The sequence below is a fragment of the Megalops cyprinoides genome, chromosome 23 (genome assembly GCF_013368585.1).
Source record: "Megalops cyprinoides isolate fMegCyp1 chromosome 23, fMegCyp1.pri, whole genome shotgun sequence".
Lineage (NCBI taxonomy): Eukaryota > Metazoa > Chordata > Actinopteri > Elopiformes > Megalopidae > Megalops > Megalops cyprinoides.
In genome coordinates this window covers 20,599,769-20,626,904 of record NC_050605.1, presented here as the reverse complement: position 1 = coordinate 20,626,904, position 27,136 = coordinate 20,599,769, and the positions used below count along the sequence as shown (strand labels likewise).

Genomic DNA, 27,136 nt, shown 5'->3' with positions numbered 1-27,136 from the left:
GCGCAATTATTCTTTGTTAATGCAACAGAGGGACAGAAGACACGCTATGACAGCACAAAAACATTGTCTGTATATTTTTTAAGAGGAAAAGCCAGTCTACTGAGCTTTCACAGCTGTTCTCCTGGCTGAAACATGAGGCACAGAACATGCTGTAAGATGTTCCCACTGCTTGCAATCACACTTCAGTCAGGGTTACTTTGATTCTGAGCTTAATACCAGGTCTCGAGGGAAACCTCGGCAGTGACAGAGATTGTCTGCAGCTGAAGTATATCTGTATTAGAATATATTAATCCCCCCCATCTCACAGGTTGCTAATGAGAAGCTGACGCTCACCATGATGCAACAGCATGACTTTATTCACTGAAGAACACACAGCTGACACTAATGTTGTTTGAACCATTAAAAAAATGAATAGCCACCAGTCAAAACCATGCACTCATTCAGTTTCTTTTGCAAGATGACCGATTTTCCATTCAGCTGGATTCACAAACCAACCACCAAGCAATTATTCCGGTCAGGAACATCTGACAGTATCTGAGAAAAAAAGCTGAAATTAGAGCTATCATGAACATGCTAATTGGATCAATCTGTGCTTTTCCCCTCCCATTCCTTTGACTCTTTTTTTTTTTTTTTTTGATTGATGACTTCTGGTCCTGGCTGGCTGCAGTGCTATTTCTGAAGTGTCTCGTTAAGTACCTCGTTAATTGATTATCGCTGGACGAGGAAATTCCGTGACACCACTCTGTCTCTCTCTGCCATGTCCCCTCCAGCGTCTTGACTTTCAGCTTCATTCTTATTTAAATAGGTTGTGGATCACTCTTGCGGGGAAGGGGTTTATGGGTGTCTGTACCGCTGCCGTACATAATTGGGAAAGTGGGAGGAGCCAGGGGAGGGGATATCAGGACAGTGGGGGAAGGCTCGCCTTGTCTGGTCTGAAACGGAAAGGGCTTCAGGCGTCTTTCCACTACCTTTACTGGAGCGGAAATCCTCTCGCTCCAACGTTTGACCCAGATTCTCATCCTCTCATCATCGTCACAGGATTATAAAGCAGAGAATATAATCTGGGAGTCTGGGAAAAAAAAAAAAAGCGTGCTCTTTGGATGATTACCTTGCCGTCTACGCTGGCGACGGTTTAGTTATAATCTAACGCAAGCAACAAGAATAGGGGGTTGTGAAATATGTCATGTTTGTGGATGCTGTTGGAGGAAGCACGCCTAGAACCGGTCTATGTCCTCCCTCCCTCCCTTTCTCACTCCCTCCCTCCCTCCCTTTCTCACTCGCTCGCTCACTCACTTTCTCTCTCACCCCCTTGCCCCCCTGAGTGACAAACTGAGACGAGCTAGCTAACGAGTAACACATATTTATATGCTATTTATATGATAATTGAGTTGGGTCGTTAAGTCTCACCTAGCACAGAGGAATGCAGTGAAACATGTTGCCCGTTTTTCCAGCAAACTGGCTGAGCAGCGCATACCACCAGTGTACATCCAGGCTATCATCCAGCCTGTCAATCAAATATGTTTGTGAAATGGCTGGCTTGATGTTTCAGACAATTCAGAGAATAGGGCCTGCTGTGTTTGTAGAAGCTCCCCCCTCATAAATTTAACCCAGACAAGGCAAGGAGTCCTTTGATGTACCCAGACACAGTGACATCTTAATTAGCTCTTGTCATTTATTAATGTTTACACTTGGATGTCGTCACTCTACAAATAATCCCGTGCCAAGGTAATTGACTGTGCCCAGGTCAGGTTGGGTGATTGTCTGTTATGACAGGCTTCACCCTCTCTCAGCAGTGGCTTTGTGTAACAGAGGCTTGCTCTGAGACCAACTCCGTGCTAATTAGCCTGTATTGTAGGCACTGTTGAAGAAAAATTTGCTGCTGGGGGTGGGAATTATTAAGGGCTTCAAATAAGACAGCTCTAGAGACACAGTTTCTTCCTCTTCTTGTGTTTTTCCTTCATCTCTGTACGCCTCTTTGGCTACTTGAGCCTTTTCTTTTCCTTCCTCTCATCATCCCCTGTAATTCATCATTAGTATTATTCTTGAATTAATACTGTAACAATCTAACCTTGATATGTGAATTTAATATTAAGCACATGGAAAGGAGAACCTAACTGGAGAATGGTGCTCACTGAATGAGGACTTAAGTGCCACATTTGTCAGGGAGCCTTATTACGTACAGAAATGAAGACATTCAGGTCTTGGTTCTAATTAACTGGTTAGGCACTAGAAAAATAGCCGTAAAGTGGTGGGTTGAATGAATCACTAGCAGACTACAGCAGTGTCTTTCTTCTTTCCTGTATCTAACGCTGATGGTGTTTGGATTGGCTCCATGCATGAGTAAGTGGCTTTTAGGTTGTTGTGTATAATTGCCACATTGCACATAAACATCAGATGCTGTACGTGGGTGGGCGTTTACCCGTATGTTCTACAGCTGAAGTATTTACGGCATATGCTAGCTGCCAGTCCTTCTTTTATAATGCGTGGTTTCAAAGACTCCAGTCTCTCCCGGTTTGATTTTCTTTGTTGGGAGTACGTTTACCTGCTGATTTACCACCATTATTAACCTCTTAAATACACATGTGGACGTTTAATATGAAGTGTAAAACATTTGTAGACTAAAGCAAAAAGAAATAAAAATAAATAAATAAATAAAAGAAAAATGTGCTTGATTTTCGAGATATTAAATGTACTAACATTGTCCGAGGAGCAACTGTGCTGTTGTTCTAAGAGCAACGGTGTATGTTTTGGAGTAAGGAGGAAGGTGGTGTAGGAGTTGTCAGTTAATTTTAGCTTTCTTTTCCTGGCATCTGAGTGTCCTTGTTTTTGCAAAATGTGCTGCACGCTACCCATTTTCCTATTATAGGTCAGATCATTCCACTTTACAGAAAATATTCCACTGCCTCTAAACAATGTTGCACAGGAAACCATGAATGTGGTAAGAAAATCATGCATTGTCAACAATATGCCAAAAATGATCCTGTCAGTCGGGAATAAATAGCAATGGCAATTATTTTTCTTGGCCTTATTTTTGACAAGTGTTGGAATAATTTAGTTTTGTGTAGCAGTCAGCCCTTATAATTCAGAATCAAAGCAATATGGGGGAAAAAAGCATGCATTTGATTTGTGACATATTGATTCAGGTTAATACCTTCTTTTGTGCCACAAACGGCGCTTCATTAGTCTGAAGTGGAGCTTTCACATCTTGTCATCGGAGTCCTTAGTTAGTCTCAGCTGGAAGAAACAGGAAATCAATGGGTTTGTTAGCATCCTTTATGGACCTGCACATGCTCCACTCAATCTCCTTTTCCAAAAGAAAAAAAAATATATATATGTAATCAGAAGTGGAAGCCAATAATCTCTGTCTGTCATCTTTCAGTCAGTCACATTGGTGCGGAATGCATTGTTGGCTGATTGTTTGATGAATGGGAAATGGATGTCCCTGAAAAACAGCTCGGTGAGGTCAGTGCACAGATGGCTGTAGCTTCAGAGGGCAGTGGTCAATACACAGCTTCACATCAAATGCTGCGTCTTTGAGGGGATGTGTCTGCTTCCTTTCCATGTTTTTTTTTTTTCCCCTCATTCCGTTTCATCAGAACAAAGAAAAGATGGGTTGTGCTGTTTGTGGATTTATATAACTGAAGTGCAAACCTGGCAACCTCGCAGCCCTGGCAGCCCTAGTGGGCTGTTAACCACTGCCTGTGTTTATGTGCGAGGCAGTGCAGTATAGTGGTAAGGAGCGGAGCTTGTAACCAAAAGGTTGCTGGTTCTATTCCCCACTGGGGCTGCTGCTGTATACCTGGCAAGGTACTTAACCCACAATTGTCTCAGTAAAATCCTAGCTTTTATAAATGGGTAACATAAAAAAATGTAACCTATATAAATTGCTGTGGATAAGACCATCTGGTAACAATAATGTAGTGTAATGTATGTGTGTTGTGCTTGAGGATTTTACGTTGGTTGTATGAGAGTGTGAGAGCAAAAGGACGTCAGGGGGATGACTCTCCAAGCATGACTTCTCCCCTTCTTCCTGTAACCCTGATCATCCTCTCTAATGAGCAGATAAGCTTATGAGAAGTCTCCAAATGAAGCACAAGCTGATTGGTTAAGTCCTGGCTGGTCTGCCACAGCCAGGGTGAAGCATGCACTCCCTCAGTTTGCCTGCATCCGATTCTCTGTAACCCCTGATCCCTTCTTTAGAAGGATTGCCTGATTGTAATTCCTTAAGTGAAATCTTCATAAACAATGCACACGTTGCTGTCCTGACCTGGGGGAAAAAAAAGTGGTACAGGCTGGCCGCATCAGTGTTTTGGGAGAGGCTTGATGAGGCCGATTACTAATCTGAAGCAGACTGAGGCCCTCTGGTTCCAAATGCCAGTGGATCTTTTGGAACAAGGTATTACTACTTGGACTCACTCAATTTGCACAAGACATTTTGGGAAATAGAAGGATATTACTGCTACTTTTATAATTTGAGGGAAGCAGAAGTAGATATTAATGTTAGATATTAATGTTACAGGAAAAGGTTTCTGTTGCATCAAATGGAGCCTCTTTGATGTTTTTGAATCTTTTAAAATTATGCAGTGACATTAAGGCATTAATGATACATTAAGGCAGTATGCAAAATTTTTAACAATTTTATGTTGTTAGAAATTGTTTTTAGAATTCTGTTGTTAAAAAACTGGGCCACGTCTCCTTGGCTTTTTTAATGTGGAGCATTATGGCTTTTATTAATGTGGAGCTTCATTCCCTTGTTTCTTTGTCTGTGGAATTCCTTTGTGCCGTCCACTGTAAAACGTGCCTTTTTAATGACGCAATGCGTTCAGCACGGGTTCCCGCCGTGCTCTCGTCTGAATGAGCCTCCTTTTGTAGATGTCTCTCCGTCCCTCCGATTTAAAAAAAAAACAAAAAAACAAAAAAAAGAAAAAGGGCCACCTCGACATCCTGACCTGTCACTCTCCATCAGCGTCAAACACCTGTCACTCACATTGTCCTGCCCTGAAGGGAAACACCCACGCGCGGCAGCGTGGGGGGGGGGTGTCGGTGACCCTCGTTCACGCGTACGCTGAATAGGACTGCCTTTGTCTCCGGACCTGTCTGGGTGGTGCACAGACATGTGTGTGTGTCCTCCCCCCCCATACGAGGAAGCGTGGTGGCCCCAGCTCTCTGGGGGGTGACAAAAGACCACACACGGTCCCGCTCCAGTGATTTCACATCCCCTGTTTTTTTTTTTTGTTTCTTTCCCCATGCGTACAGAGAGGAGCGGGTCACCTTCCTCTCTCGCCCTCTTTCACGCTTTCTCTCTCTCGCTCTACCACCTCCTCCCTCCATCTCTCCTGCTTTCTCTCTGCCCCCCTCTCTCCTCTCCTCCTCCTTCCCTGCTTCCTTTGTCCGTCGCTGTCTTTCTCTCCGCGTCTCCCCTGTTAGTCTCTGTGTTCCTCCTCTCCCACTCCCTCTCGCTCCTGAGCCAATGGAGAGCCACCCTCATTGCTTTGTCTCAGCCATTCACGGACCCGGCTTCGGAGAGAGCCCCGCCCACTCCTTTGTGCTCCATGTTGGGGTATTCCACCCCCCACCCTGCCCGCCCTACCCCCTCCCCTGTGCCCCTGCTATCCAGCTACATTCTGTCACCGGCAGCTATTTCAGAAATGTGGCGAATGTGGCCGGCTTTGTGCGTTTCAATGCGCTGAGATGGAGAAATAATGTGCGAGCCCTTTGATTTTCTGCAGTTGACGCTTTGGTTTTGTGATCTGCTGAAACTGGGGGTTGATTGGGGACAGAGCACGAATTGGGATTATTCAGACAAAGGGAATTCCACAATCTTTTTTTTCTGTCAATGAGAAACATTAGTCTTGATCACTGTCAATTGAATGACATTTATATTTGTTCTGCAATGAGAGGAATCTACCGTGTCCTTCACTTAGTGACTGAGTTAGTGGCTACCTCAGCAGTGAATGACGGTAACGATGTTTTATAATTTGAGGGTGAAAAAGTCAGCAAAGCAGTCGCAGCCATTGGGCAGCACCTATTCCCTTTTCGTTTGGTTAACATTCAGGGTGTGCTTATGCACAGAATATTAAATTTCATACAATTATGTATACTTCTGTGGAAAAGCGATTTTATTTTTGAACCCAAATAAATACATTTTTGCCCTGCAATTATTTATAGGGATTGTGCACTCATACAAAACAGACATTGCATTACAAGCTTTGACATTGACGAGCTTAAAACCAACCTAGATCATTTACCATTGGTGGATAGAATGTGAGGCCAGCTTCTTAGATTCTCATTGAGAAATTGAGACGCATTAACCGCCCGTTACGGAGCAAAGCACGCCAAGAAGGCCTCAGAAGTCTGCATGCTATAATAAACACGTCTAATATTTTGCAACATAATATATTCCCCTTAATTTCTTGCTTTTATTATGGATTACATCGCACCCATAAATCTACGTACATGTGAAAGGCTTATTATGTGGCCTTTTCTTTAAAAGAAAAGCCTGTTTGAAGTGTCACCCACATGTTGGAGGTTTTTCCATGATGCAGATTATGTATAGGCCCCCTTAATATCTTAAACCACTGTGGGGCTAGCGAGTGGCACCTCTGTGGCAGATCCTAATGAAACGTTTACAGAAATTGAGTGCAGGCTTAACGACATCCACAGGCCTGATTGAGTGTAAATGACTACGAACATATAATAAAGATGTAGAGGGGGTGGTTCTGTGTGAAACATTTTTCCAGTGGTCAAATGCCTGTACATGGACCGACTCTGCCGTGTGAAACACAGGTTATTGCAGGTTATTGCATTGTTACTCTGTATTTTTTGTTGCTCCATTTGTGCTGTGTAAGCATGTCATTCATAATAATAGTAAGTTGTTTGCATTTGTGGAACGTGGCCAGTGGATGTATAAATGGAAAGAACACAGCCCTGGTGATTTGTCTCTTGCTGTTCGGTGCTCATAGTTAGCTCCCTGGCGTGTGCTTCCCTGTTGGTCTGGTGCTAATCAGGAAGTAGACTTTATGAGCACTTCAAAGGAGGGCCTTTGACAATGGGAAACATTCCCGGCTTTCTGAGGCTGAGTCCTTTGTAGAAAAGGCCACTTAGAGCAACTGTCTGCTGTTGCTGTTACAGGGATGTAGGTGTGAAGTGTGTAAAGGCCAAGACACACTGACAGTAGGCAACGGGAAAGGTGTCTTGACGCACCATGCCAGTTGGTCCTGGGTGGATATAGTCTGGGGCTGGCTCTGTGATTGTACATGGTGGACTCTTGGCTGGCCAGTAGAAACCGGTCTTGCCAACAAGCCACTAACCCAATGAGAGAGCAGGAGAGGGCAGTGTAAGAACCTTTTGAGCTTCAGCATGAAATAAGCACTGTTGCAAAAAAGTAAAGTGCCTGGCTGTTTCAGGAAGTATGCAACGGTGTGCCTGGCTGTTTCAGGGATGTAGGCATAACGCAGTGCTCTTTGGCTGGAATAAAAACATCTGAAAGTTGAAAAAAGCACAATTGCAATTCATTTACTTTCACAGGCCTACAGTTAATATTTTGTTTTGTGTTACTTTCTCTGTGGATTACCGCTGTAGGTGGTGTAGGGTAACTGATGAATTCAGCATCCAGTGGTTCTGCTGCAATATTGAGCAGAAGAGCGTTGGTGCCATATTCACACTGTGCTGTGAACGCAGCCTGATAGCTGTGCTTTTTCTCTGTTTGCATTAGGGGTCTGGGTTTCTGGCAGACCTGATAAATGAACTCTTAAGCGTGGGGAATTTAACAAAGACAGACGACCCAGATCTACTCAGAGATTTTGATATATTGAAATCATTATGGCATTTTGTTGCATCATCTAGTACTGCATCAGGGATACCTGAATTATGACATTTCAATGTATTATTTACTTAGTGTCCAAGCCTATGTAGAAAGGATACTGGACATAGATTGAGCATTTTAGGCAGAAAGACAATCCATTGTATCCGATGGAGTCAGCCATTGTTGTGCTCGGCACTAACGGGAAGGCAGAGACGTATACAGTGATGTATTGACGTGGTTCTGTGGTGGCTCTCTAGCCTGTGGAAAAGCAAACCGATGCTTAGAAGGTACGCAAGTTGAACCAACTCCGAACCGGCACTAGCACCAGCCCAGAACTACCACCTAGTTAGCATTGATGGAAAGGGGGTACCAGAGAGAGAGAGAGGGGGAGAAAGGCACAGCCAAGCTGTGTGCTGGCTGAACTGATTTTACTGAATGGGCGAAACACTGGTAGCAACTCGTCGGTGGATCCGTCTCGATTAAGCATGGAGCAGGAAGTGCAGGAAGTCCCACCAGACAACTACTGATCTCTGGGTGCAGAGAACGTGGTGTTGCTGGCACAACCACATATCAGTGGATGGAACGGAACAAGGATCAGTTCAGAGAATTCACAAAATTCCATTTAGTCTGTGGTTGGTATGGTTCCCTTAGGCACGAATAGCTGGCCATGAGATGGTAGCGGTCATCACTAGCTATGTACCAACATTACAGCCATGTGACTTACGAAGTAAGCATGTGCTTTGTGCTAGAAAGAAAATCCCTCTAAACTGCACATGCAAGCCATTCAAAATGTTACTTATTTGCGTATTTCATTATGATGTTTGTTATCAATCATCATAAACCAAATTATTTTTATTGCCGTGAGTCTCATAGTTTTTTTGAGCTCAGCAGCGGAGGGAAATAATTGCGTTCAATGCAGGCTGTGCATTTCTTCCACAGAGCGCGAGGCCAGTGCTGTTTTTTCTCTTAGTCCCTCATTTTGAAGCGCTCCGCATGCACGACCGTGGAAGGAATATATTGCGAAACAAAAAGCCGTAAAAGGGAACTGCTGAGCAGGACGGACGTGCGGTTTGGGCGCTCCGTGCTCTGTAAAGTTTAAAACGCGTAATGAGCTCTGTCACAAGAATGCAAATTGACACCATGTGGAAGACAAAGCCTTTAAAAAGAGTTAAGTGGTTGTTTGGGGTTTCAGATCTGTTTTGTAGGGTCCTCCAGTCTCACGCGATGGGTGGCGGAGGGATTAGATGGTGTGATTTGACTCATTTTGTTTGTCTCGGCGGTTCCCTGAAGGCCTCGGCCGCTGATTGACCGGCCATCACAAGTTCTGCCGAATCACGTCCCGTTACTTAAGGACGGCAATTTTCACCAGCGAGCACAGATGTACGAAGACACCGCACCAGTCAGCACAAGTGAAAGTGTGAATCAGCGCCTGGTGGTAAACAGCACGAATCTGTTCCAAATTAGGACAATGACCGGTAATACGATGCGCAGGAGGTTGTGTGTGTGGTTTCGCCTGCCCGGCCGCCTGCCCCGGTAATCTGGGTCTTTTCCCGCTATCAGTTTCACACCCCATTACCATTTGTTGGACCGGAACCACAGCTGCGCCCAGATCAGTTTATTTTGCAGGTCGCTGCTTGCCGTTGGCCCGGGTTACTCCAGCGCAAAGACTGGGTTCAGATGCTGAGGCCCCTCTGTGGCTCTCTGGCGGGGGGTTGTGTGCGTCCAGTCATAACCTTGTGAAAAGGAATCCTGCACATATGTCTTCAGTTAACTCCGGCCCCTAATTGAAAAGCAGTATGGCCCTGGTTAGAATGGAAGGTATCGCTGAACCTGACCCTCTCCTGAGAGCATTGCCCGTAATGAGATGATTCAGGGCAAACTTCACTCAAATCATGTACAAATTGAATGTGTGCGCAGGTATACGTGGAAGTTTGTCTCCCAAGTGGATGTGGTTGAGGAAAGAAAAGCAGCTTAGATCATCTCCAATCGGTGGAATGTGGATGAAAAGTAATTCATAGCACATATGTTTTATGTCCTACTGTTCAAGAAATGCTTGATTTTTATTTTGTTTTACAGTATTCAGCAAGATGTTTGAATCCAACTATGCCTTACCCCAGTATATAATCTCATAAACCTGTGTTTTTCATCATCTCGTATGAACACACAAAAATCTCATTGTGGTTTATCAGGGCAGAAGTAAGTGTTTTCTCTGTAAAAGGCCTGGGATGTGAATATTTTATGCTGTATACATAGTTAAAACTCGTATTTGTGCTTCATGAATTAATGATATGGTTATATGTACGTTAACTGCCTTTGTAAGTATTACAGCGCTGAACTTTTGCTTGAAATGAACCGTTCTGGCGCGCAGGACTCGGGCACAGAACGCAGTGTGCCTTTCCCCCACGGTAAACAGAGAGAACGAAAGTTTCACGATGACCTCAAAGGAAGGAAGGAAGTGGCGCGTGCCAGTATGGGAGACTCTGCTGGAATTCACTTCGCGTTGCACGGAATGCTTACGGTAACGCTAATCCTTGTGGCATTGAAAAGACATACCTAAATGGTGACAACCAAGCAGAAGCGGCCCTTTCCTCGTGGGTTGTTTAATTTGGTGAAAAGAGAGTTCCGGCTGAAGCGAGGTATCCTAGCATGTCCTCCCCAAGATGCTGGCGTGGTCTAGACTGGATCGATTTGCTATCGTGACTGTCAGGCTGATAGATAGCCAGGCGCTATCAGAGAGGCTGGCCACTCACAGTCCTATCCTTAGGGAACAGCAGTGATCACTCATGACCACAGCGACCGCAGTACAGACTCCTGTAGTATTGGCTTTTCGTTGTCCTTTATTTTACCTGGTAAATCCCTTTGAGATTAGATCATCTCTCTCTCTCTCTCAAGGGGGATCCTTCCAAGAAGATGAAACCGCAGTCTCAAGACACGAACACAGATTTAAAGTGGCATACAGAAAACACAGTACATGGAATACAGCACAGAATATGAGAACACAAGAACATGGCTCATCAAACCAGTACATTTAAAACATGTAAACCTCTCAGGTATCATACTGTAGATATGTTTGAAGTCATTAAGAGGAATGGTACAACATAGTTTTAACTGTCCAAAGTCCATGGTTTGTGGCAGTCTTCTGTGATAGTATTGCCAAATGCCTAGTTAGAATGCATGTGCTGTAATCCAATGTATAAAGATATACCAGTGTCACTATGATGAATACATTAATAAACGGAGGACATTGTAACAGAGTATTTTCATGGAAAGAATATTTTTAATCACCAATATGCTGAACTCATTTAGACATGCCTCCACATACTTGTGGGCTGTCTTTGAGGGATCCAGGTTCACCAATGGCGTGTCTTTGCCCAGTGCCTTCCGGTGTGTCGATGAGGCCCGTGATGTGATGAGAGCGAGTGCTCCACTCTCAGACGCATTCGCTGGGTGTCCAGACCCCCACACTCCTGGGACGTGTGCTCCTCAGTTTGGTGCCAGGCTCTGTGTCCCCCTCACCATCCTCTGGGTCAACAAAACGGGCGATTGATAAACCGCCCCAAGGGCGGGCGGTCGGGTGAGCCGAGAGTCCGAGACTCGCTCGCTGAGAGGACAAGCGGACGTGCCCCCGCACCAATCCCCTCGCTCACAGGGGAGCGCCCCGCAAACACAGGGAAAAAAGCCCCTTTGGAACGTTCGGCTCCAAGGTCCTGGCCTGCCGCCCCAAGGTCGCGGACGGACTCTATGACTCCTGGTGTGAAACAGAGACTTGTAAAAAAATTCACCCTACATTGATATCGTGCTGAATTAAATAAACCTGTGGTGTACGATGCAGATGGCCTTTGTGGGACGCTCAGCTCGGGGGAGATAAGGCCGGCCGTGCTCGAGTCCTGGATGCACCGCTTCCTTCCTCTGAGGCAGGAGATTAACAGCACCTGATAAGTCCTGTTTGATAAGCAGTCTCTGAAGCAGCCTGTAGGAGTCTTTAGAACTATGGGCTGATAATGTGTTCCTTATTAGCTAAACAGTTGTGTTGATTTATAGTTTAATTGAAGGTCTGGCTGATGGCTCTTTTGTTTGATGCACAGCTTTGTCTTATGGATATTGACATTTTGCCAGGATGTGCTCCAGGATGTTAGTAGGTGTGCATGCGAGGCTGGGGAATGGAGCTAAAGTGAAAATCACGGTAATACAAAGGTTTATCATCCCTTTGAGGCCTCTGATATCCAATGTGACCTAATAAATCCCTGAAAAAGTGTGTGTGTGTGTGTGTGTGTGTGTGTGTGTGTGTGTGTTCTTGCCTTTGTTTGTGTGTGTGTTCTTGTGTTCTTGTGTTTGTGTGTGTGTGTGTGTGTGTGTGTATACTTGCGTTTGTTTGTGTGTGTGTGTGTGTGTGTGTGTGTGTGTGTATTCTTGCACTTGTTGGTGTGTGTGTGTATGTATTCTTGCGTTTGTGTGTGTGTGTATATATATTCTTGCGTTTGTGTGTGTGTGTGTGTGTGTATTCTTGCACTTGTTGGTGTGTGTGTGTATGTATTCTTGCATTTGTGTGTGTGTGTGTGTGTGTGTGTGTATTCTTGCGTTTGTGTGTGTGTGTGTGTGTGTGTGTGTTCTTGCATTTGTGATGCTCACTGCTGTCCCCAGAGGAGCCACCAAGGCCTCAGCAGCTGACCCCTGTCTGCTCAGACCACTCGAGCGGAGAGAGGGATGAGGGCGTGGCCAAGCGTGAGGGCAGCCACTCGCTGACAGATTTATGAGATGTAATAATCCCCCCGTATATCAGCGGCCCTGCTCTACACGGGCAGGTTCTCTAATTGGTTTTCACACCTGCTATTGGCAGTAAATTACACGGGGCAAAAAGCCAGGCAGGGGGTCCTTGTACAATAATGAACATTTGAAAATGCTGGAATATTGCTCATGTGTTACATGTGTTCCCTTTTTGAGGTATTCCTGGTCCTCAATTGTAACATGGGTAGGATGTAAGCCTGTTTGCGTGCAAAAGTTATGTAGCTGACTGAAGTACATGCAAAAGTTATGTAGCTGACTGAAGTACATTATTATGTTATATTTTTTTAAGGTATATATATACACATAGGTTATTCCATCTGTTTTTCTACCAGTTTGCTCCCTTGTACAGCAAGTACAGCGGTAAGCGCATCTTGTCCGTGCTTTATAAGTCGGCTCTGTGTAGTATGGGACCCACCACCCCAGTGGGCAAGTGTTGAGGATGTAGGGGCGTGTCCTAACCACGCCACCCTGAAACAAAGATACAGCACACAGCCACAGACTGTGAGCAGGGTGCATCACCCATGGAGCTCAGCCAGGTCTGAGACTACTGTGCCCTTCCCAGAATCCACTTCAGCGTCTCCCATTCGTTTGGGAGGGTGGCAGTGTAGCATAGTGGTTAAGGAGCAGGACTCGTAACCGAAAGGTTGCCGGTTCGATCCCCGCTGGGACACTGCTGCTGTACCCTTGGGCAAGGTACTTAACCCACAGTTGCCTCAGTAAATATCCGGCTGTATAAATGGATAACATTGTAAAGAACTGTAACCTATGTAAGTGGCTTTGGATAAAAGCGTCTGCCAAATGAATAAATGTAAATGTTTGCCTGCTGTGGCGTCGGATGCAGCTCCTCTGTGTATTTTAAGGACTGCAGCACTGCAGATCGCCTTTCAGGAAGTAAAAGTCAAGTACCTGTGAGGCAAAGCTTGTGTTTCTACACACACACACGCACACACACACACACACAGGCTCACACACATTCTCTCACACATACACACACATATACGCACAAACACACGCGCGCACACACACACACAGGCTCACACACACACACACACATTCTCTCACACATCCACACACACATACGCACAAACACATGCGCACACACACACACACACACACAGGCTCACACACACACACACACACACACATACGCACAAACACACGCGTGCGCACACACACACACACACACACACACACACACACAGGCTCACATACATTCTCTCACACATACACACACACACACACACACACACACACACGCGCGCACACACACACCCATACACACACACACACACGGACACACACCCCTTTTTCCAATTCCCAAGGAATTTAATCAGGCTGGATCTGGGTTCCCGGCCCTCTCGCTGTGCCTCCGAACGCAGAGGTCCGTAATCTGTTTTTAATTTGTTTTATGTGGGATAACACAGACGTAATTTGTCCCCCGCAAAGAGATAACAAAGGACACCGGGGGGACTGAATGCGCAGGACCCACAGGTGACGGGGAACCCTTGGGCCGCTCGGGGGCTGGTGCTCTTTGTGTTGGGGAACAAAAACCCAAGGTAATGGGGTACAGCGGATTAAAAGCTTAAGGACCCTGTGTTTATCTGAAAACGCGGGTTCAGCCAGCATCGCAGCGGAGGAATTTTAGACTTTAGTGATAAAACTGATGGGGAGATAAGAACGGCCATCTGGGGTGTGATTTGGACTCCTGTTTCATCCTCAGTTATAGAAGGGTGAGCATATTACAGTGCCTGATTCAGTTAGTTGTTGGCGGCTTTCTGGCATTCGGCTGCAGGGACATTGCTCATATTGTGAGTGGCTTCCCCTCCTTTGAGATGCCAGCATTAACTTCAAATGTGAAGTGCCCACTTTAGCTGACAGCTCCCTATCAGGGCTGCTAATTAGTGCAGTGCATCAGCTCTTTACTGTGTTCCTGCGGAGACTCGAGTCTAACAGAATTAGCCAAACGGAAGAAGTGATTTCTACTTATTTTGAATGCAAGAGCAGCTCTGTCCAAATACAGTAAACGGAACATGCTGTGAAATCTGAGGGTAAAAATAAGCTGTAACTCTTGATGAAATTCCTTATTCCTTTTTTATTTGAATCATTGTTGGCTAATACATTTTATGACTGCTTCTTAACGTTCAGAGGAGAAGCAGATTATGCGCTGGCACACTGGGTTAAGTAGTGAATGTTTATTTTGTGTGGCGCTGTCATGTTGCACGCAAAGTAAATACCATTGCGAATTAAATGTTTGCCAAACACTCTCAAGTGCTCGGTTTTGCAACTTAGCGATGTGATCACGCAACATTTAACCCTATCTGATTTTCTCCAGCGGCGTCCTGCAGTCAAGAGTTTGAACAAATGTAACGATTGGATGAATTCCTTGTTGCATCACTCGTTTGGAAACAAACAACCAAATGACTTGCTAAAACGAGAAAATCCACAAGCAGCCGTGTGATGGCTGGGGTCGCCCCCATCCCCTTCAACCCCCCCAACCCCCCGCCTTAGAGTCTCAGTGGTCACAGACTGGTAATCGGGTTAGCGCTACGGGCTTCACAGGCCAATCTTGTTAACCACTTATGTCACTTTGACTAGAACGCCATTCATCCCTGACAATGCGCATTTTATGGTGGCCTAGGTCGAGTCACGCAGTTAGCATGAGCTGAACAGGAGCAACTGCAGCCCTCTCTCCCAGGCTAATGGCTGGGTGGGGAGGTGTAGGGGCTAGGACATTCACTGTGGCCTATTAAAGGGACACTGGTTATCTCCAGATCAAAAAGGGGAATTATGTTAGTGTAAACTCAGATCAATGACTGTCTTCCCCTTTACAGACACCTTCTGTGGTCTGGCTCGTAAAAATTCCCTGTGCCTTGTAAACTGCAGGAGAGTTTGTGCTGCCTGTAAGATAAAGCACCTTTCTTCCCCTCTAATATGCCAAGGACCGTGTGGCAGGGGTGGCTGGTATGAAATCCTGGTAAGAACAAACCCTGACCTCAGCTAGCTGTGTTTTCTCCTTCATTTCCTCCCTAAATTTAGCAATGAGAACTGAACGCCGCTCTGTCTGATCGCTTGCCAACAGACAGGAAACGTTTGATTGTGTGACGGTGGCCGGACGGCTAGGTGTGAGGGCGTGGTTTTCGGGGGTGTCTGAGATCGGCCGTTAGTGCCCAGATCTGCCCTGTGCGTGAGAGGGGTGCGCTGCCTCCGCTGTTTCCCAGGATTGTTTTCTTTAATGGGAAACCGAACGGCGTTTTTCTCAGGCACTGTTCCAATAGTAGAACATGCTAAAGGAAACTGGAGTATTCCTGCTATTTGAATTCCTCTGTCGGGTTGCATCACGCACTTCGGGATGTTTTACCTCTTTGGCTCCTTTTTTGGCACGAGGCATTAGTATTGTATTATCGTATGATGTCATTTTTAGCAGCGCCACAGAAGGCCTATTTATGCAAAGGACAAATTACCCCTTGAGACATTGAGCTTTTAATCTGCTCTTTCTGATTAAAAGAGTTCATGTTTTCAAAAGAGACATTCTGACATTAATCTGTCACATTTAGTGTTTTGAAACAAAGGAATGCATAATGCAAAGAGAGATCAACTCTGATTAACATAATTTAATGGCCTTGAATGCCCCAAATAGGTTGTAATTATTATGAGGAGGATGATGATGATGGTGACAATAATGATGATGATGGTGGTGATGTTGATAATAATGATGATAATAATTATCAACATTAGACATTGTCGTATATTATTTTTCACAATGAACATCATCCGGTCTGAAGTGATTTCCCTTGCATCAGTGTCAGTCAGATTTAGGTAGACATGCTCCTGCTACTCTCCTCTCCCATCGCTTCAGACAGAGAGCAGAATATTCTGCTATTTTTGCAGATATTTAGAAACTGAAGATAATAACAGCACAGCAGCATCCCCTGAGAGGGTGGCTCTCAGGTGAAGGAAATGAATGACCCAGCAGCACCAGCAGAAGCTCCCAGTGCAGGGCTCTAAGCTCTGAATACCTGCTCCAGAGCTGTGGAGATCCAGGCTTCTCACAAAGAAAGTTCTGTTCTGAGTGCTTTCCCAGCCTGACCTCCCCAGTCTCCTGTTCTCAAAGTGTTTCTTATGGGGAGGCTGAATGATAAGCAGCACCCCTTTCTCCACCTCAGTCAATGAAAATTCATTGCTTTGTCCACACACACAGAAGGGGGGGGGTAGTGTGGAGGGGGGGGGGTGTGTGGACAGATTTCGAGAGCATGAAAGCATGTGGCTTGAAAACACCAGCCATAAAAACAGCATGAATGTGCAAGTGGCTTTCCTGCCTCAATGGCCGTCTTGCAAGCCTGGGCTCAAGACTCTCCGGGCTGGGAAGGAGAGGGAGAAGCTGGCTGGAGGGACCAAAGCTCTGGGAGTCTGTGAAGGTGCTTTTCAAACTCACATATGAAGGGGTTCCAGATTCTGAAGCTGGGTGAGGAAGCGTCCTTCGCAGAACAGAAAGCCCATACCAGAGTCTCCGTTCCGGCTCCACACAGCTGCACAGATAATGAAGCATTGTGTGTGTGTTATTTAAGCCCAGCATTTTTATCTCCACTTTCTGCCCTTTGCGCAGTGTGGCAGTCAGCGTTCCTCAGGTGCGTGATGGAAAGACGCATGAATATGAAGTTCAGTTCCAATTGAATAAAGCGGGATGAAGGCCGCCTCTTCGTTCAGTGAGGTGCGGTGAATATATTAGTTTGCACACCTCTTCGACCAGTCATTTATCAGCCCTGTATTTACATGGCTGTGATAAGGACTGAAGCATCTGCAATTCTAATGCGCTTGCCCCCCCCCCCACCAGCGCTCGCCACCACCGACACCAGGCCCGCTTTATTGCCACCGTGTTGCCATGACACTCCTGACATATTGTGTCGTTAATGAAACTCTCTTTAGGTTTGCCCCGCTCTCATTTGCATCTCCAGCGGGTTATCTCGTCTGTGGCTGCCCGTGTGTTCATGGAGCATGTTAAGGCCCCTTTTCAAGTAAAACTCCAGAGATGCTTCCTAGCACAGATCTGACACAGGCGATGGGTGAAAGCAGCTTTTCTCTTCTTTCATCGCGGTTCTTTTGGGTTTCCTGCTGTAGCATCCTATTGTTAGTAGAAATTGACACTGTTCATCATCAGCAGTGACAATGCATGTAATCCCAATACCTGATTTTTTTCAATAGTGATGTAAAGGTTTCACAACTCCCTTCAGGCCAACTGACTTATGCAGCGGTAAGGTGGCTTTACTCTGAAGGTTTGAGTGTGATTGCCATAAGGAGACTTCAAGCAGATCGTCCTCCTTTTCCAAGAAAATTTGTCTTGTTGGGAGGCTTTTGACATTTTTCCTTCCCTGGAGCTCTCATAAACATTACAGTAGCATACTTTATAATAGTTAGGTGTCCTATCAAGAAATATCTTTGCTTTTGAAGGTTAGGATTCTTATATTTGCTTTATTGTATTTAATACTACCAGCATTAGGTAATTTATCAGCATCTAGAGGTGATTTTTTTTTATTATGTTTAATTTGTACATCTTTGATCCTATTTGTTCATCCAGCTTTATTTTCCATCAGTTACAATGTGCATGGCCTTTATTGTGATGGCTCCTTTCTTGAATGTGCTATATGAACTAAAACTGGATTTTTTACTGTATTTACTTTCCATCCCAACTGCAGCTTCACTTCTTCAGAGTCAGTACTGGAAAGCCAATACATGATAAAAACAAAGGAGTAGTGTAGTATTATCCTGTGCTATAATCCTGGGATGCATAAGAAAACATTAAATTGGACAATGATGATACTGTTTTGAACTTCTGGTAAAATGCCCTTGCGGTGAACCACTGAGTCATTTAACTGCTGTGACGCGGACCTTTGAATGAACTTCTCCAGCCAGTTAACGACCTCAACATCAGCACTTTACAGTGACATTTGTCATATGTCATCAGATCATTTTTATGTAACGGACAGTGTCAGTTAAGGTGCTGCCCAAAGTGTTTTCATCAGCAGATACACTAGAGCTTAACGGCACTGAAATCACTCTAAACATTAAATGCTGTATTCACCATAAAAAGAAAAAAATTATTCTGAGGCAGTGTTCAGCTATGGAATTTGTTAAACCTTCTGTTGTGCTCTGCTAGCTAGTATTAGATACTTGCTTCACAGAGCATTGCGCTCTGAAACCTCATGGACCTGGCATTGTAGCTACTTTCACGTGAGCTGTTGGAAACGTCTTGGCTGGAAAACCTTGCCCGCTTTTCTCATTTAAGGCTTCTGGCTCACTGCGCTGGATGACGGAGCCGGAGATGAGGCTGAAGATTTGTGCAACAGCTGTCGGTTGCTTTAACTCTCTTATTAAATACAATACACCTGCAGCAACCGGTGGGACTGTCTCCATTCCTTGTGATGTGATTCCAAATGCAGCTCGTCTTTCCTCCCTGTTGACAAGTCAGGCTAAACGCCTTGGGTAGTTTGTCATCATAAAAATGAATTAAACTGGCCTGAAGGGCACTGTTTCTGGGGTGCTTGGCATTCACAACATATGTGCAGAATGCATATTTTCCTTAAAGTTACCAACATATTAAAGTTTATATAGAATCAGTCAAGTTGGAATTCCTGGTATTTGATATTGTACAAAAAATAAATGAGAGTGATAATAATAAAAGAGTGCTGGCTTTCATCAAATAATATTAGAAGTACTAAAGGTGGCTGAGATCTTGGTTACTGAAGCTTCTAAGAAAGAAACTCCTTTAAAAGACATTTGTCAGTATAAAAAAATTAAATAAACCTGTTTATACATTTGTCTAAAAAATATACTGTGCCAGAATGCAGTTTTAAGCGTTGTAAAGCATTTACTAAACAAACTGTCAAAAGTCAAGCAGTGAAGATATTTGTGAATTTCCCTTTTAAACAAGCATGAATGGCAGTGATCAGGTAAATATCCAGTCTTTAGGTGGGCAAGTGATGAAACGCAAATCAGTTTGTGTTGTCACTAAAAGGAAAAGCACGAGGTGGAACTGGGACGAATGAAAAGTGAAACTGTGCATTTATTCAGGTTAGCACAGCTGACACTAAACTCAACCAGAAAGTCTGAAGACTTTGGTGGCTATGCCAAGCTAGCGACATGAGCATATGTAACAAAGGCAGTGGTGACTGCAGTGCTTATAAGTGTATCAGTGAAATTAGATTGTTAATGTGTCTTATTTTACTTTAGATGATTAATTTAGCAGGCACTCTTATCCAGAGTGACTTGCATAAGTTACAGTTTCATCCATGTATACAGCTGGATGTTTACTGAGGCAGTTCTAAGTTGCCCATCAGGGAACTGACCCAGCAACCTTTTGGTTAGGAGTCCTGCTCTATACCACTGCACCACACATATTCAATGTGTATTACATGTTTAAGATGGTTGATGTAATTTCTTTCTGTCTTCAGAAAAGAGGTGTGTACATGTCAGTAGGGGGTCTGCTTTTGTGTCTTTATGTGATGTAATTATTTATTCTTCCCAAGTATCTCACTGAAAGGTGAAGGAAAATCTACTTTATTTATTTCCTCACCTTATAACAATGACAGCAGCTGCCATTCCAGTTCTGAATGGTGGGGGAAAGTATTAAATACTCTGTTCAAGTTCGTTTGTAATAATATTAAAATGTCCATGCAATGGTGCGAGTTAAACCTTTCATTAACCTGGGTGTCGCACAGAACACCAAATTAATTCATCACTGCGTGTAAAGATCTTCATGTCACATTAAAATTCTTAGTGTGTATTTGCAGTGGAACATTTATTACGCCCCATTTGCATAATAATGTGTGCTGATCCACAGTACCACAGTGTCAATATCAGGTTATGCTCCCTTCCAGGAGAAAGGGAGGGTTTAGGGGGCAGAGCTGGATGCTGTGAGGGGCCATTAGTCATGGCTCTGAAATGAGAACAAGCCTCTCTTTCCCCCTAGCATCGCTCGCCTTTGTGTTGGTAAAGTTCTGCTGTGCACTTTTTTCAAAACGCAAACACATTGGCTCATATTTAGCCTGCTTAACAAGGCCTCCGTTGTCACACGCTTAAGGAGGCAGGCCAGTGTCTGAAAACACAAAAAAAACTGCATCTGAACAGCAAATCCAATTAGTGTTCGGGTTGTGAAAACACATGTTGCTTACTTCTATGCAAATAATTAGAGAAAAAATTTCTTTTTTTTTTTTGGTTTGTTGCTGGTAGGGACACATGGTCTGCTGCTCGGTAAACACTATTCAGGCACTCCTGCAGGGGAGACATCTTGAGATTCCGGCATTAACGGTCCCGTGACCTGGGCGTCCCGGTGCGAGGCGGACCAGCGCGTGGTTCGGTGGAACGGGACGCTCTGGGCTGGAAAAGGTTTGCGGCGCGGCCCAGCTCCTGCTGCCAGCTCCCCCTCTGAAGGGTCCGCCGGGCGCAGAGACCCGAATCTTCCGCTCCGGTGCGTCTCTGGAACAGAACATTGAGCTGCGTGAATGAGAGGACGCAGGCGGAGAGAGGGGATTAATGAGCCGTTGGTGGGCCGTGAATGGGGAGCCTCTCCGTCATTAGGCATTGTAGGGGCAGCAGGCAGTGTAGCATGGGGGTAAGGAGCAGGGCTTGTATCCAGAATGTTGTTGGTTTGATTCCCCGCTGGGGCACTGCTGCTGTACCCTCGGGCAAAGGCACTTAACCAGTAAATATCCAGATGGATAAATGGATAACATGTTGAATGGATTACTTGGATAATGTGCAAAATGGATAACGTAACATGTAAAATGGATAACCAGTAAAAACTGTAACCTGTGTAAGCCACTCTGGATAAGGGCATCTGCTAAGTGGCAATAATGTAATGTAATGTAATATAATGTGGGCATGCCCTAGTGCAAATGTATCCATTCCTCCGAAGGGGCAGAGGGTGCACAGTGCAGCTCCAGCACACATTCTGTGCGAACCGCGGCGGTCGAGGGGGCGTCGTAGACCAAGTTTCGCCCCCCCCCCCCAGCGCTTCCCCCCCCATGAAGGCCCATTAACCGTGCCCAGGCTCCGCCAACACACCCGGCGGTCTGCAAGCTCAGCTGATTCACGGGCGTCTGCTAACGTGCAGCTGCAGAAGGGGGGGGGGGGGGGTAGCGCTGACTGGCACCGCCGTCCTCTCCGAGCTCGCTGCCAGAGTGGGGCGGGTTAACACCGTCTTCGCCGTGTCTGCCTTTTCTGGTCCACCATGAAGAGATGGGGGGGGGGTGCCCTCTGTGAAACGTTTTTAAGACGTGTAATGAACTATAGTTCTTTTCATGTCAAAGAGGGACCTGTGAATCGCAAAGCTAAGAGTTGTCTGCCTGTTTGGTGTAGGTTTTCAGTGACATTGAGCGAAGCTCAGAGAACCTCTCCAACCGCTTGTCTGCCATTTTTGTCGTCTCGTCGTTATTTCCCGTCATCTGGTGCCCTTTAGGCTGTTTCGCCTCTCTATCTGATAGACACATTGGAGCACTGGGTTAAACCTCCCTGCTCAGTAATGCTGTATATTCTGCTTCCTGTGCGTTGCTGTCTCTCTCCCCAGCCTCCACCTGCTTTAATTTTCGCTCTAAACGAGAGTAGCAGTTTCTCCCCCCTAACCCCCATTCCTTCCACCCCCCCACCCCCCCCCCCCCCCCCCACCCCAGCCTGCAATCAGGCATGCTAGTTGCCAGCACACTTCCTCCAGGGGGAACTGCTAAGGATGGAGTCAGAGGCACGAGATAAATGTTTACATGATTGTTGTCGTGACTTTTAATAAATAATCATTAAAACGTTAAAATAACACGACAGTGACTGCTTTTCGGTGTGAAGTTCTATTATTAACTCAACCCTTATGTAGATGAGCACATCCACATATGAATACAGGATATCTGCTGCACATGTGATGCCGAGTGTCAAACTGCGTTTCGTAAGTGACCCTTTGTCTTATCGATTCATGGAAAAGTAGTCCAAAACGTCAAAATCAGTTTGAAAGTAAGGCCTCTGCCTCTTGTTTCTTGCTCGGGGGCGGCTGATGATTACTGCAACCTCAGGGACTGATCACAACCTGGCTCTCTCGGCGTGATATCACAACTGTCGTGTCCCATCCGCTGCAGTTATTAATTACAGAGCTGTATGTTATCGTACACTTCCTCTCCAAGGAGCTTAATTACATCCCTCTGACTTCCCCTTCCAGCTGTCACGCAGACACAGAGAGGAGCAGACACGCACAAAGAGCGAGGTGGCAAAGGCATGGCCGGTGACTGACTCTGCGGGGGAGAGGGAGTCTGGGGTGAAGTCCTGTGTCCACTCCACGGCCAGGTCAAACACTGGTTTAAACGAGGAGGAGATGGGTGTTGGGTCAGGTCTTTGGTAACATGGCAGAGTTGCGTAGTCTTGAGGAGCAGGGCTTGTAACCAAAAGGTTGCTGGTTTGATTCCCTGCTGGGGCACTGCTGCTGTACCCTTAGGCAAGGTACTTAAGGCAGTCAGTAATTATTCAGCTGTATAAATGGATAATATAAAAAAAAAACTTAACCTATGTAATTTGCTTTGGATAAGAGCGTCTGCTTAGCAATTAAATGTGAATGAAGGACTACAAAACTTTCAAAACATTCATGATTCTGAGACCGCAAATTGCATGGTCTCCCTCCTGGTAACTGTCTGCCACATGCAATACACTGCAAATAAGTTAAAACACTGTCCTCCATTACCCTTGTCTTTTAACTCTTAATCACGATGTGGCAGCAATGTAATGTAGTGTAATGTAATGTGAGTAACTGTGTGTCTGTCGGGAGGGGATGGGGTCCAACCTTAAACTGGCAGCCCAACCCCTCCCCCCACCCCCCTCAGCAACCCCCCCCCCGGGTTTCTGTAACCCCTCACACAATCATCCTCTGTTCCACACCTGCGTTTGCCTCTCCTGATGTGGAGGGCCTGGTGAGCCATGCTTCCAGACACCCGGCGTTCAGACACTGGCACGTGGGGCGCTGTTGAGTGACACGGCTTTAGTACCGCCCTGGCCACGCCGGCTTACGCCATTCTCTCTCTCTCTCCGTCTCCGTTTGCTTTTGGTTAAGGGCGTGGTGCGTGCGACCTCAGTCCCTGAACCCACAGTAAGCGTTCTCTGGTCTGGGCTCTTTCGCTCTTTATGATCTGTTTCGTGTTCGATGGCTCCGGCTCAAACATTCGGAAGAGCCTGCGCTTGAGGATCTTAAGCCGAGAGACTGAGCCATGTTTGTTTCCCGGTCGTATGGTCACTCTATCCGGTGGAGAGGCCACAATAAGGCTGTAAACAGAACACTCTCTATTGCAGTAAATATAGCTCTATTTACAGTTTCTTTATGGTAGTGAGGGCAGCGGCCCCAGACTGTGTCGTAAACACGGATTTGCCTTTTAGAAGCAGAGCTGAGCCTTTGGACTCCCCCGTGCGCAGTCTGTGGGCCAGACTCACGGTTGACATTTCACAGCATCGCCGTTCAAACAAATATCATGTGTGCAGTTTTCACGCAGTGGGGGAAAAAAAAAAAAATTCCCTCCCTGGCCGCTGCTTTTTGGCATCTTTTCTCCACGGCTGCTGAATATAAACTTTACTGCATGGGCCTGACGTGACTCTGAGTCCTGCTTTTGTCTGCGGTGCGAGTAGACTCTCTAACTGTGATGCATCACATAGAGGAGTGTAGCTGGAGACAGAAGGCTTGCAGCTCCAGGTGAACACATTAGCAGTGATGAGTGGTAGGGTCAAGCCTCTGTTAATTTATCCTTCTCTATGGAGTATATTTGTCACCCTTTTACCTTATATCTGTTGTCAAGGCATTCTTGAGTAATTGATTACTCAGGTCTTTGTGTGGAGGAGTCATTGAGGTTCATAAAGGACGAAAGACTGTAGGCACTATGCTCTTGTCTTGGAAGACAATGGGAAACCTACCGGAATCTGAACAATTACTGGTGGTTCTTCTTTCTGTTGAGCCACACGACGGCTAACCTGAGGCAGCCTGTCTGACACGGTCCTGGTTCCAAGCAGGCAAAGGGAGGCGTTAATTAGCTGTGTGGGAACCTTGTGTCATTAAGCTACCAGGAAGGAGGAAATGTTCCAGGAGGAAACTTTCCATTAAAATGCTGTAGTCACACTGTCTGTCAAGTTATCGAAGGACTGCACATGTCATCTTTGGCATGTAGTAAGGAGGCCTGTGTTTTTTTAAAGTTCATTCTTATTCACTCTGGCAGTGGAGATGTGTGGCAACGATAACTATAAATAGTTTCATTCATCAGAGGAAGCACGCAAAGCTGTGTTCTTACATGTTTTATCAAGGAAAACAGGTATAGCTAGTAGTAACTATTATCATGCGTATTTGTGTATAAGATGCTTATTGGTGAGTCATGCTGACTGTATGTCTGTGACAGTTTATATGTCCTTATTTTCATAGTGTGTTTTACAACATTTGCACCACAGTGGAAAACCACCAGATTGTGATTAGTCAGGCCCAGCTACCTTACAGCATGGCCTGGCCCAGAATAATTGCATCAGTGTAGAATGGTTGTTATATACTGTATATTCTAATAGAAGATCACTGCAATCACAAAGGAAAATTTCAGATTAAAGTGGACGTTTTGGATGGTCTAGAGCAAATGAATCATGAAGTGATTCATCTGTCAATGAAATGAATCAATAATGTCAATTGCTGCGCGGCGCTAGAATTGACCCAGATGCATATCTCCACACCACGAGAGCTCAGGTTAAGTGGTTCATAACCACTTAATTATTATACTAAACATTCCCTGGTTCTGCATTGCAAGCTGGTGGATCATTGTCGCTTATTGTCTTTCTCCCTCTTCCACAGCCGTGCGATCAAAACCAACCAGGACCTGCTCCCGGAGACCCCGTGGACCAACATCTTCTATGACGACTTCTGGGGCACGCTGCTCACCCACAGCGGCAGCCACAAGTCCTACCGGCCACTCTGCACCCTCTCCTTCCGCCTCAACCACGCCCTGGGCGGGCTGGAACCCTGGGGCTACCACCTGGTCAACGTCACCCTCCACGCGGCCGTCACGGGGCTGTTCGCCGGCCTGTCCCGCCTCCTGCTGGGAGGGGGCCGCTGGACGCTGATGGCCGGCGTGCTGTTCGCCTCGCACCCGGTGCACACGGAGGCGGTGGCGGGCGTGGTGGGCCGGGCCGACGTGGGGGCGGCGCTCTTCTTCCTGCTGTCGCTGCTCTGCTACGCCCGGCACTGCCAGCTCCGCCCGAGCTCCGCCCGCTGCTGGGCGTGGCTGCTGGGCAGCCTGGCCCTGGCCGCCTGCAGCATGCTGTGGAAGGAGCAGGGCGTGACCGTGCTGGCCGTCTCGGCCGCCTACGACGTCTTCGTCTTCCACCGGCTCAAGCTGCGGCAGGCCGTCGCCCTCCTCTGCAAGGTAACCCCCCCCCACGCCCGGCGCGGCCTTGTTTTCTTTGCGTGTGTCTAATTTCCGTCTTTTTGTTTTGTTGTTTTGCCCCGCGCAACCGCTCGGCAAACCGCGAGCGGAACGTTTGTACATGGGCGTGGGTTGGTTTGTGTAAAATTGTGCTTGCGTTGTTTGCTTTTCATTAAGAGCGTAATTTGAAAAAGGTTTACCGTGTGTGCACAGCTGCGTGATCCGGAATGAACCGCTGCGTTGTCCTCCGGAGCGGGACGGGGGGGATATGCAAACAGAGTGAGGAAACAGACGATCATGCTTCCCCGGTTTGTGTACGCTACGTGCTGTAGACCTGCAGAGCTTCAAGCAAACGGATGCACGCGTCCTACCAGAAACGCCTGCAGGACGGCGGGGAGGGGCACGGGGCTGTGGGAGAGCTCGCTGACCAGACCTCTCAGGAGGTGCGCTGGAGAAGGTGGCCGTATGCAATCTGCAGGCTGCAGTGATGATCAGAACAAGATGATTTGTAGGTGCAAAGCATTAGTGCTGTTATGCCACTAGAACATGGCACAGCTGACACGCATGACCTCTTTAAAGATGGGTCAGATTAATCAGAGCAGACTGTACGGAATACAGTACGTTCAAATTCTCTATGCTGAACTTCTGTGAAACAAAATGCAAGGAGAGTGTTTACAAGGACTGTGTTGCCTTACACTTTTGACTAGCTTTATCTGTTTTTTCAATAATTGATGTATTAAATTCACACTATAATAAATCCACGCAACAGCGTATACCTGGGTTCTAGGTCTGCGCTGTCTTCCATTAGCTTGTAAATAACAACCTGCCAAGGTGCTAGCAGGAACGCACATTTAAATTAAGCAGAGAGGGGTCCTGCTTAGCAGCTGCAGTGGTACCTTTTCCACATCTTCCAATCAGCGGAGAGTTACACCCAGAATTCCCTCAGAGTACCTTCCTAACCTGCCTTCACCTTTGTGTGGACTGAACTGAAAGCTGTCAGGCTAACGTTTCCCCAGTGGTGCCGCACCGTCATCTGCTGTCAGGGTGACAGGAGCAGCAGAAACTTACGATTTTCAGAAACAAACCGAAGGAGACGAGTTTTTAAACGTGACAAAAAAGATCAGGAGGAGGGCTCGGACGC

General features: G+C 46.1%; 1 protein-coding gene across 1 annotated transcript in view; it reads left to right on the top strand.

Moving 5' to 3' along the window:
• Nucleotides 1–27,136, top strand: part of tmtc2b (transmembrane O-mannosyltransferase targeting cadherins 2b) — a 114,552-nt gene that overhangs the window by 29,774 nt on the left and 57,642 nt on the right. Inside the window, exon 2 of the mRNA XM_036517465.1 lies at nt 25,425–25,995. Within this exon, the coding sequence (XP_036373358.1) occupies nt 25,425–25,995 (571 nt within the window). The remainder of the gene's footprint in view (nt 1–25,424; nt 25,996–27,136) is intronic.